The sequence below is a fragment of the Mycena indigotica genome, assembly GCF_014461135.1.
Source record: "Mycena indigotica strain 171206Taipei chromosome Unknown Mind.scaff0003, whole genome shotgun sequence".
Taxonomy (NCBI): Eukaryota; Fungi; Basidiomycota; class Agaricomycetes; order Agaricales; family Mycenaceae; genus Mycena; species Mycena indigotica.
The window spans coordinates 153,456-164,894 of record NW_023503002.1 but is presented as its reverse complement, the minus strand read 5'-3'; the positions used below and the strand labels follow the sequence as shown (position 1 = coordinate 164,894).

General features: G+C 50.3%; 5 protein-coding genes across 5 annotated transcripts; 4 read left to right on the top strand and 1 right to left on the bottom strand.

The window, feature by feature from the left end:
* Window positions 1-287: 287 nt before the first annotated feature.
* MIND_00294100 (uncharacterized protein) lies at window positions 288-1,956 on the bottom strand (the record flags this gene model as incomplete). The annotated part of the gene is made up of 3 exons (XM_037359803.1): window positions 288-319; window positions 374-1,409; window positions 1,465-1,956. The coding sequence occupies 3 exons, from the start codon at window positions 1,954-1,956 to the stop codon at window positions 288-290; spliced, it is 1,560 nt and encodes a 519-aa protein (XP_037222688.1).
* An 85-nt stretch (window positions 1,957-2,041) lies between these two features.
* MIND_00294000 (ADP-ribosylation factor family-domain-containing protein) lies at window positions 2,042-2,952 on the top strand (the record flags this gene model as incomplete). Its single annotated transcript, XM_037359802.1, has 5 exons — window positions 2,042-2,162; window positions 2,223-2,330; window positions 2,378-2,470; window positions 2,529-2,839; window positions 2,893-2,952. The coding sequence occupies exons 1-5, from the start codon at window positions 2,090-2,092 to the stop codon at window positions 2,950-2,952; spliced, it is 645 nt and encodes a 214-aa protein (XP_037222687.1). The 5' UTR covers window positions 2,042-2,089.
* A 1,299-nt stretch (window positions 2,953-4,251) lies between these two features.
* On the top strand, window positions 4,252-6,488 carry MIND_00293900 (Phospho-2-dehydro-3-deoxyheptonate aldolase; the record flags this gene model as incomplete). The annotated part of the gene is made up of 16 exons (XM_037359801.1): window positions 4,252-4,308; window positions 4,364-4,398; window positions 4,451-4,499; window positions 4,552-4,621; window positions 4,669-4,697; window positions 4,747-4,821; window positions 4,875-4,963; window positions 5,013-5,048; window positions 5,078-5,122; window positions 5,174-5,293; window positions 5,347-5,502; window positions 5,527-5,774; window positions 5,823-5,884; window positions 5,932-6,017; window positions 6,066-6,322; window positions 6,370-6,488. 16 exons carry the CDS (start codon window positions 4,252-4,254, stop codon window positions 6,486-6,488), a joined length of 1,533 nt encoding a protein of 510 aa, XP_037222686.1.
* A 703-nt stretch (window positions 6,489-7,191) lies between these two features.
* Window positions 7,192-7,710, top strand: MIND_00293800 (uncharacterized protein; the record flags this gene model as incomplete). The annotated part of the gene is made up of 3 exons (XM_037359800.1): window positions 7,192-7,416; window positions 7,471-7,586; window positions 7,644-7,710. The coding sequence occupies 3 exons, from the start codon at window positions 7,192-7,194 to the stop codon at window positions 7,708-7,710; spliced, it is 408 nt and encodes a 135-aa protein (XP_037222685.1).
* Window positions 7,711-8,388: 678 nt separating this feature from the next.
* MIND_00293700 (uncharacterized protein) lies at window positions 8,389-8,993 on the top strand (the record flags this gene model as incomplete). Its single annotated transcript, XM_037359799.1, has 2 exons — window positions 8,389-8,438; window positions 8,501-8,993. 2 exons carry the CDS (start codon window positions 8,389-8,391, stop codon window positions 8,991-8,993), a joined length of 543 nt encoding a protein of 180 aa, XP_037222684.1.
* Window positions 8,994-11,439: the final 2,446 nt, after the last annotated feature.

The following is an 11,439-nucleotide window of genomic DNA, read 5'->3' as shown; positions in this document are numbered from 1 at the left end:
TGGACGATCGAGTCGGATAGCGTGGACGACTTCACCGGCCTTCTTCAATGACAGCCCTCTTGGAGATAGGCTTCCAGCCGGAGAAGCCAGCACCGGGGCCACGCCACTGACGAGCTCACGGCAAGGTTTAAATTAAGAGATGAGGGTGGCGGCACTGAAGTCTGACGACTTCCGACTCCACTATTGAAACTGCATACTTTCTGTAACATGAGAGACAATCTGTTAAACAAAATGAGACACTGTAGGCTATACATGAATGATGTCAATTTACGTCGTTGGGCACATTGTCACCATATAACCCAATCTTCAAGCCTATCGGCTACGGCATCGTTGGTCAGAAAGTTGTACATTAGGTGAAAGAGAAAGAATGCACCATATGCATGTGGTGGCCAAACGAGGTCTGAATCGCTGTGGAATATCGCAAAGTCCAGTCCATGTGACATATATTCGTCGAGTGCAGTGGACAGCGAAAGGGGAATTGGTTGCAGCGGGTTGAGAGCATCGGGAGGGGAGACCTGCGATACCGCAACCCGCAATGACCGCAATGTGCTTGTATGGTGCACTGGGGGTCGCTGGCGCCGGGCGGCTAAAATGTCCAGGATCCCCCACATGTCGATGACTTCCGCGAGGCCACATGGAAGATAGCTACGGCGTGAAATGGAGCCCTCAAGCTGGATACGCAAGGCACGGAGATTGGGGAGCATATTTGGAACATCTAGCTCAGCAGAGCGTCCCAGCAAGCCGAGAAATGGCTCGACGTGCTTGTGGCCGGAGTTCCTGAAGACCGCCCCAAGAAACACGAGATCGGGAAGGAGTTTCAGGACTTGGATTGTGGAATCACGATCAGTAAAACTGTAGTTGAGGTGCCGGATGCGAGGAGCCCTTTGTGTCAAGCTACAAAGTTGCAAGTCCCAGGTCGTATGCGTGCTGTACGCAGTATCCAGGGAAAGGGAAACCAGATTCGGGAGTGTCAGCGAGCCAAACAGCAGTTGTTCTTCACTAATTTGATGGTCGACCATAAGATCCAGAACCCGCAGAGTGGGAACATGAAGATCGTACAAGTCCTGGCTGGGAGGATCATGGGAGTTATTCGAACAATGACGCCTCGCTGTGCAATTAGCACGAAGTTCGGTGAGCTCATGACACTCTCTCATGACCCCAACGATTTCCGGAAATGGGAGGCTATTCGTAATGTGCAGGACAGAAAGGCGGGCCAGAGGAATGTTTGGTGAGCGGACAAAGTCTGCGAGATAGACGTCCAGATGGTGTACTTGGGAGAGAATCGTGCGAGGAATCTGAGACACCGCTTCGATACCCTCGGGGAAGAAGTCGATACACAGCGACTTGATGTTCTGCGCAGGGTTCATCATGAATTCGGGGAGTATTATGGTTGTATCGTGTGAAATTTGCTGTGGTGCAGCTGTGAGATTGGTAGAACATATTGATAAGGTGAAGAGCCCATACCTGCAGCTGGACCGCGATACTAACCGACTTTGCCCGCGCAACCCATTGTTGAAGGCCAAGTTTTTTCTTCGAAGCAGATTCGGCATCCGTCAGCTCGGTATTAGCAGCAAGCTGGATGAAAATAGACCTCCAGAGCTCAGGCGTGTTTATTGCAATGTCCCTCCATGCGTGGCACACCCGAGTTAGAACGAGCGGGGCCCAGTTGATTAACGGCACGGTGTATCGTTGTCGTGGCCAGTGCGGGAGACATCGAAGAAATATCGCGACGGTGAGTTCGACCGGTAGAGTCAGGACTGGGTAAATGACGCGGGCCAGCCTCGCAGCAGCCTCCTTCTTCAACTCGGCAAGGATTGCCTGCACCTTGTCGAAGTGTTGGCTTAGAAGAACGATCTCGTTTTCTATGCGTGCAAGAGCTTCTCGCTGGTGGCTGCTATCTGCGAGAGGCGACGGTAATAGATCAGAGGTTGAGACGGTATGCGTGAATACAGGCATCGTCTGGGTTTGAAGCAGTTGGTGAAAGTTTCAAGCGAGCTTCAAGTTGTGGTCATCATCTCCCATTCCGTGATCAACTGCTCTTGACTTCTACTGCCACCATCTCCCCAGCTTCTTCCGGCGCGCAACGGGAATGGGCGCCGCATTCTCATCCGCCGATGCTGTGGCGACCGACCTGCTACTGCCCAACGCCCCAAAGATATTCAGTATGTCATTGAGTACTACGCCTTCAAGGTCTTCACATACTAACTTACAACATTGAATAGCGGTGGTTATGCTCGGACTCGAAGGTGCAGGCTGCACTAGTCTACTCAGCCGTCTTCTAGTCCCAACAGACGAGCAGCCTGAGCTTCCACCAACCAGCCCTACTCTAGGTATGTCAAAACCCATGTCCTCTTGCGTCTGCTGACCAACTGGGCAGCACTCGACAGAGTCGACGTGTCGTATGGTTCTCATCGCATCCACTTCTGGAACCCGAGTGGACATGAGAGGATGCGCAACCTGTGGCCGTTGTGTGTGTTATACCGCTCGTTACCGACCATTCTTGCGCTGACTTTGGATTTCGTCCTCAGCTTTTCCTCACGCGCATGCATTTCTTTTCATCGTCGACGCTACATCCACCGCTCCCGCTTCCTCTTTGGACAAGGCCAAAGAAACACTCCATGGGCTATGCACCTCTCCCAAAACCTGGACCTGTGCCGACCCCGACTTCCCGCTATTTGTGCTGGTGAACAAAATCGATGTCGCTGGCACTCCCAGCTTGAAGGACGTAGCCGCAGCGATGGACATTGAAGGACTGACGAAACTGCGTTGTGGCGGGGAGGTGCCACTGCTGGCTACGTCTGCCTTGACTGGGGCAGGGTTAAAGAGCGTGTTGGATTCCGTGCGTTATACTGGTTCTCTCCATCGCAATGTGTTTGATAACCCAATCTTCAGCTGGTCGCTCGAGTATCTCACTACCATATCGCTACCCATAATGCACGCATAGAGGAATAAACGACACGACTATCATGGAATCCCGGTCTTTGAAGTACATTCGGCCACATTTCAGTCTCGATTGCTACATCTTCCCAGTCTTCCCAATCGGAATAGGAATTGTCCATTTATGAGTTGTCCAAAAGCTCCGAGTGAGTAAAAATTTCTGTTCATTCTTCCTCCCAACTCTGCTCCGTTCTGTTCCATGTCGTTCTTCCCCGCTCAAGCAGCAAGGCTCGGACTTGTGTTGCACTTTCTCTTCACTTTTGTTCTCCTTCTCGACTGATAAGCCCTCCAGTTGTTTCCACCGCCTTTATCTACATCTTGGGCCGGATCGAAGTACTATCAATAGTACATATTGGAAGGCGGGGGTCGCCCAGGCATTGCCTTAGGGTTCCTTATAACAATAGTCTCATGCTGTTGGTCCTGATGCCCTCGTCATTCCTCGAAAAGTGTGCGTGTTATTCTATCTACTATCGTGTATTCAAAATCTTCCTTCGTAGCGTCGCTGTTCTCCGAAGCCCCCGCCACGCCCGTCGCTCCCCCTTCTCTTAGCCAACTATCGCAAGTGACCCACTGGGTCATCATCTCCGTCGTTGTCAGCCTTGTCTGTTTGTTGGGCGTGGCTCTGGTGGCCTTGTGGGGGTGGAAAGGGACCCTAAGGAAACATCCCATCAGGTCCGCCAGCTACCTTGCCCATCCTTTCGACGCTGACTGGCTTATACATTTTATTCCCAACAGAACTGCAAACACGGTTCTGCCTGATACTTTGGGGGGAATGGGCAAATGATGTTTTCTTTCGACCCGCCAGGTGGTATAGGGTTTTGAGGCTGCGTTGCGCTCTAAAATGGGGGAATCGAAAACTCGCTCGGCTCAGAGTCATTGCACAGGAAGAATAATGGGTGTTTGCACAACAGCGGAGGGCGGAGTTATGGGATGCATTGTGGGCATTAGCGAGCCAGCCCGGGCTGCATTAGATACAGGAACCTCTGCTTTTCGAGGTCTGGTTTACACATATGGATCGACTATTACCTACCTACTTGGACATGCCATCGTTATGTCCTCCGACGCCAAGCTGCTCAATGCTCAGCGACAGTTACCAGAGAATGCAAGGACAGAAGGCACGCAAAGGTCATGGCCACTGGACCGTCGTCCGTGACGGTCCTTCCTTCTGAAACGCACTCTCTACCAAGCTCTCTACAGCCGAGAGAAAGACCACCTAATCACGCGGGCCTTCGGACCGGACGGTGATGCGACTCGGATGAGTCATTTTCCGCCACGTCACAATTTGACATTTTCCTCACTTTCTCCTTGCTCACCATGTCCCCGACCGAACCTTGGTCGCCATCCTCATGGAAATCGAAACCAATCGCCCAGGTACTGCACTCGCGCCGCACCTTTAGTTTTGCTGTCTAAACGGTGACTTCTGTAGGATGTGGAGTACGAGGACACCGCGCATCTGACCAAGTATGTGTCCAACCCAGTATCCATTGGCTTATGCACTGACCAGGACATGAAGGGTTCTCTCCAAGATCGAGCGGTTGCCGCCATTGGTAACGCCGTCTGAAGTGCGATTGCAATTTCCGAATCTAGTTTCGTGAATTGATCGTCTCCACGAAGATCGAGCGTTTGAGGCACCAGTTAGCTATGGTGCAGCGTAACGAGGCATTCCTGCTGCATGCAGGGGACTGTGAGCTACTACTCATGTCATATGGGCGGTGCGTTTACGATATCCAGGTGCAGAAAGCTTTGATGCTTGCACACACGTATGCCCGACGATTTCGTTCCTTTCGGAAATTACTCATTCAATGACAGGAAAATATATCGGCTAAGATTGGCCTTATACTCTCATTCTCTTTGATCCTCATATGGGGCGCACGGCGGCCTGTTGTAAGCTTATTTACCGTTATCTTCTCGATTATTTTATAAATTCATGCTCGCAGGTGCGAATCGGTCGAATCGCAGGTCAATATGCAAAGCCGCGTAGTAGTCCAAAGGAGACTATTGACGGAAAGGTTGTCCTTAGCTTTCGGTAAGCAGTTTTGGTTCATGTGCGATGGTGATTGCTGACGATTAGATAGAGGAGACAACGTCAACGGGCAAGGTGCCTTCCTTTGGTCTATCTACTCTGCTAACCTTTCCTCAGTCTCGATCCTAATGACCGCAACCCCAATCCAGAGCGGCTTTTGAGGTTCGTTTGTTGAGTTTGGAGTATATGTCCGTCCGAATGAACGTCACGTAGTGCATATTTCCATTCGACCACGACGCTCAATTATGTTCGCGGACTGCTTACTTCTGGATTTGCGTCACTTCACCACCCACGCGATTGGTCTTTGAGCCATGTTCGCTCACCATCTCTGCGGTATCAGATTCCTCTTCGCTATTTTGACCCAAGCAATGACTCCTTCGCCACAGCAAGGAATTCGAGCAAATTGTAGATAGCTTGTCGGACGCATTAGACTTCAGTCGCACCATTGGAGTCGAGAATGGCCCTGTTTTCGAGCAGGGCGGAGCGAGGGGCACGGTGGGGGAAGTTGACTTCTACACAAGGCAAGCTCTTTCAGCCTTCGTGTGAAGACGCTTGATGTATCACAGTCACGAGGGCTTAATGCTCGAATACGAGCAGGCTCTTACTCGTCTTCTGCCGGTCCCAGCCGGCGTGACGATGGCCCATAGTTCGCCAACAGCGCATTACAATACCTCTGCGCATTTCCTGTGGATAGGTGATCGTACTCGACAACTTACTGGAGCGCATGTCGAGTACTTCCGGGGCATTAGGAATCCGATAGGAATCAAAGTGGGTCCGAGTATGCAGGGCGACGAGTTAGTCAGGCTATTGGATGGTGTGTTTGTCGTTGTCTTTGAAGTCAAAATTAATCCAGTCTGCATAGTGGTAAACCCCGACAAAGAAGCGGGGAGAGTTACTCTCATTACGCGTTATGGCGCGGGGAAGGTGCGGTCGCTCTGCTCTCTCACCTTCACAGCCTGACTCGCCATCAGGTCCAAGATCACCTTGCCGGCCACATCCAAGCCGTTCAAAAAACGAACCATCCTGTTGTTTGGATTTGCGATCCAATGCACGGAAAGTATGCTTGTTATATCCTTCTCATCATTGTTGCTCAAGTGCTTGCTAGCACTCTGACTTCCTCCACGGGGTTGAAGACCCGTAACTTTGGCACTATCATCGCGGAGCTGACGGCCTCCTTGCGGATCCACGCCGAGTGCAACTCTAGACTCGGCGGCGTCTCGCTCGAGTTCACAGGCGAGCTTGCCGAGGATGGCTTCAGCGTGACCGAGTGTCTTGGCGGGAGCATGGAACTGAGCGAAGACGAGCTCGGCCTGCGATACCAGAGTTTCTGCGACCCACGGCTGAATTTTGAGCAAAGTCTCGGTAAGGTGCAGTGCGATTCTAGTTTCTCCTGCTGAATCCTGCCACAGATGTCGCCTTTCTAATATCCAACCACTTCCAAAAAGAACGTCGGGGACAGGGACACGTTGACGGTGCTGCGGACGTCTTGTATAAGGAGTTGAGTCGCCAGGCATCGCGTTCTGGATGAAGACTTGCCAGTTGCTCGCGAGTCATGCTGCCGTTTCTACGGCCTCCACACGGATTGTGTCTAGAACTGTGATTTATAACCAGATATCGAAGCAAAGCAAGTCTAGTCGGAGCTCGTCCTCATTAGGCTTACGTGTTGATGGGCGCGGCGGCGACGATGAGCACAATCAATTCGACTGGCTCTGACAGTTGGTTGTCGCCGATCTCTGATGTGTCTTGTGCCTTTTGACTCTGAGCGAACTATTTTGGGGGGGACGAAGCTTTAAAGCAAAGAAGGTAAGACATTGGAGCTCACGAATGCTTTTGAGCTGTAGTCCACCTTCTAGCAGAATCACTGCGGCATTGCGTGGCGGCGCTCTCTGCCGGACTGGTGCGCATCACTTGATGACCATACGTTTCTCACATGCGGATCAAAATGAGACTTGATACTTAACCGGTCGAATGACCTTTGGCTTGGCACTGAGGCCTTTTCCCCTTCTTCTTCTTCGCCCTTGTCAGGTCTCTGTTTTCCCACTCTTCTCTTCCTCCGCCCTTCACCTTGACCCTCAACGCAGGCCTCGCGCTAGACGCCCTCCACCGGTTGGACGCCTGTTTCCGCTCTCCACATTGCCGTTCTTTCCCTGTGACACACATACCCCCCCCCACTGTACTTCCGACACCACCGAACCGCCTGCCCTCGTTTAAACCCTCCACAATCACTTCCCATGCGTTACTTCACCACCGCTTTCACGCTTGCGCTGTGCCTTACCCTCGCTAACACTGTCCCCATCCGGCGGGTGGCACCACTGCGCCGGGCATTGGATCCTACCGTCAACTGCCCCGACAAGGATGACAATGGGTCGCCTCTCCTCGCGTCCGGCGTCGCTGACGAAGGCCAATTCTCGTCGTGCACGTACGAGGATGCAAAACAATGCCAGTACTTCGCTGCGGTGCGTAATCATGAGTAGCTGCTTCCTCTATCCTATAACTGAATGACTGAACAGGACGGTTCATTCTCCTCCGGCGCAAGCACCTGTCCCGACGGTCTGCCACAGAACCTCGAGGTCTTCAATAAAGGCGGCGCTGCCAAGACCGAAGAGACCAAGACCACCACTGTAACGTGAGTGGTGTCCCCTGTCTGTTTGAGATCCTGCCGCCTAATGCCATGGCATCCCAGTGAGCGCATTACCGTCGTCGTAACGAAGACGATCGCGATCGTCGTGCCCACCCCGGTGCGGGATTAACGAATGAACGACAATATGAAAGAAGGAAGGGATCTTGGCCCACGAGTGTTGGTCTGCGCAGCCCGCGGAGAATTATCTATTCGGTTTATACCTTGTCTACAGTAAGGGAGTGTCTAATGGAAAGACGGACCAAGGCCGCGTTGAGATCATTGGAGCATCGGATTGGAGGCGCAATGTCACCCACGTTGACGGAATCGCCATTGGGTCGTCAAGGCACACTTGACCCTTGACGGGATTCGATATATGGCAGCATTTTTCCGCGTCCCTATCCTGGAACATGTTGACCTGTTGGCTGTTCTTCGCAGCGAAGTTATGCATCTTCTTGGCATTTAGGGTGCCTGGCGCAAATCTCATCTTCGAAACCGGTTTCGAAGCACAGCGTCCACATCCAGGCGTGGCTATGCTCCAATCAAGTCTCCGCCGGATCACCCAGGGTAAGGGACTGAGTTTTCGGGAGCTCCTCTACATTGCGATCCGTCCCCCGAAAGTTCTGATCGCAGTCTCGGCCATCTGTGACAACATCACCTGACGTGACAACCACGGATTTGAATTTATGGACCCTACCGCCAAAGCTAGGCTCATGCGGTGGGTGCTACCCGTATTTAAGCGGTCCCCGCGTCTTTCGCCTCCCCCTTCCTAATCGCTCCCTCTCAGACTCTCTTGCGCTCTTCCCTCGCCATGCCGGGATTGTTACGACTGGTTTTATTAGCGGCGTCTACATTGTTTGGGTGCGTCGGCCCAAGTATCGGAGTCGAATCAGGCACACTGATGGACTTCCTTCTATCGACAGGATTGCACGTTCAGCGCCAACGAAGGAAGAGCATGGCCATCCGCACTCGTCTCTCCCAGGAGGACGCTACGGAGTGACCATCATCGTCGTCGTCTCAATCGTGGGCATAACTGTCCTGTGCGCCACCTTCTGCTGTCTGCGAAGCTATCTACGCACACCATCGTACGACAAAGTCGCCGCCCAGAAGGACCTCGAGAACCTAAGACGGGAGGCTGCGATAGCGAGCGCTGCGAGCTGGCGAGCGAGCGGCGGCAGGCCGCTGTCCTTATCGGTGCGCGGCGACATACCCCATCTACCTCCTCCCGCGTATGATCCGCGTGCCTCGGAGCAGTCCAGCGAGCGAGGGCCATCACCGTCCCCGTTGAAGATGGCCGAATCGACGAGACAGCAAGACTCGGACGACGGGTCGATGCCGCACCCGCTGCATGTGCCCAGCAAGTCTCAGTACACGATCAGGTTCGATACAAAAAAAGATGGCCCTCAGGCGTTCTAGATTCCTTTTTTCCTTTGGTAGTCGTTGGACTTGCGTTGGACAGACGGACATTATACTTAGTTATAATTTATCATATAATGCATTATTATGTATATTGCTCAAGTAACGATTACTAGTAGGGTATATTATGCGCCACCGACTGCGGATGTCACCAGCTACATAGTCTTAGGTGTCAGTTTATAAAATCTATTCCGTATATGGATATAGTATTTGACTCTGTCACCAAGGGGGGTTCAAGATCCGAATCACGGATATAGGGTCGGAAAGTTTTTTTCCGACCCTCCGGGGACCCCCCCTCCCCCCCTCCTGCCATATAGGGTAATATGTTCCCACGATTAGCATCATGTGACCACTGATGCGATCAAAAATTGGCATAAAAATTTAATCTTTGTGAAACTTTTTTTTTTTCAAAAAAATTTATGTATTTGTATATGTATGTGTGTAGGTATCTATATACCTGGAACCCTTAAATACACATGGCAGGCCATATCACTGTTCAATATGTTCACCTCTCATCCATTACCTGATGATGGGCCTGTGATAGGGTGTGCTATCCAGGCTCATGGGCCCGAAAGTATATAGATATAAGTATGGGGGTTGTGAACTATAGAAATGAGAGTGTATGCACTATATTTTCAGTGTCTTTACACCCATATAAGGCCCAAATCTTTTATATATAAAAAGTTTTTTTTACCCCCTGGGGACCCCCCCCCCTCCCCCCTACCCCATGTGCCTGATAAGGATCTTGAACCCCCCTTGTCTGTCACACCAAAAAATGCTATTCAAATTGAGGAAAATAGTATCTCACCTACTAATTCCATTTTACAGCTGCACTTTCTAATATGGAGGGATGACCCCCAAATGTGCTATAGAGCTTATTAGCTGCTGGAAAAAAACATGTTTTTTTTTCTTTCTATTTCCCTTCTATATTCCTTCCAAAAATTTGAGGGGTGGAGCGGATTTTCTTGAGAGTTTTGCTATCAGCCGCTCGGCCCGCTCCTGTCATCCGAATATGGGGCGACCGGGCGCTGACGCCGGTGATGCTGCTGAATCACTCGACAGCTTTTGTCTCTCCCCAGCAGCATGCGTTGCCCAGAGGCATGTGACATAGCAGACTCCGTCAGACGGAAGGCATGAGGGAATTAACAGGAGAGCATTGGCCTCTGTCAACATCACGTTACCGCTCTACGGCCGGCCACCCTGCGGCGCATTTTCTTTCCAAATTTTCCTAGTGGAGCAATGAAACACTTGGATTTCCTTTAGATCTACACGCTATTTTTTGTTAAATCTGAGGCTGCTAATAAGCTCTTATGCTGAAATAAAGTTTTACTAGTAGAGCTTCAAGTGGGTTTTTAAAAATTTTGAGAGTTATCAAGCAGTTTGATAAAGATAGCCACCGAAACCCTGTTTATAAACCGGTTTTGGGGTTTATAAATCAAGTGAGCCAATATAACCAGTGCCATGTTGTGCACTAGGTTTCAGGGGGGGGGTCTCCAGGGCAGGTAGTGATATACTTGATGGAAGCAGGGATGCACTCACCAGAGTTGGAGACAGATGTAAGAGCAACCCCGGAGGCCTGAGATCAAGGTCTGGCAGGGGAGGATCCAAAGAGAAGAAACTCTGAGGGTCCACCTGCCAGGTAGCCAACTATATACCGCGCTCTTGATGCGCCAAGAATGATCGTTGCTCCATGATATGCCCGAGCCATATCGCATGCTAGGTCCCAGGAGGATCTTCTTGCAGATTCTGATGCATTACCTACATTGATTCCTATCGGTGGACAAAACGACCATCTTGGGCATCATGTAGGTAATTGATGGACAGGTGTCTGATGCCAAGATGCGATGGACAGATGCCAAGGTGGGTTGGGGGTTCCCCTGACAACAGACTGGAGATGTCTCTGGGGGGCAAAAGGAAGGTTCTCCTGACAGCTACATCAGACTAAGATTAGTACAATTCTAATAGTCAGTACATAGACTGTGAAGATAACTGTGATCATCCATCTTACTATATTTGAATATTCTGTGACATTAATATAGTATAGTCATAACATAACAAATAGTCAGTCAAGTCTTTTATCAATAACAATTTATTTGTCAGCCAGCATAGCTAACCAGTAAATATAGTATTTTACTTAATTTGAATGGCAATTTTAGCATGACCTCATATACCAAATAGGAATTTGAACTATTTCCTTATTTTGAAACTCTGGGCACAGAGATGACAGACCAATTGAAAAAATACTAAAAAATATGTATGACAGGTTAAAACAATTTTCATAATAACATAGGTGTGACACATAACATTCATATATATTACATAATTACAATATTCAATGCAATTTGATTCAATATATCTCATTTTTCAGATACCTTATTGTTATTTTTCTGGGGTTAACTTGACTTTAGATATAAACCCCTCTTTTTAGTATGTGAAAAAAATCTTA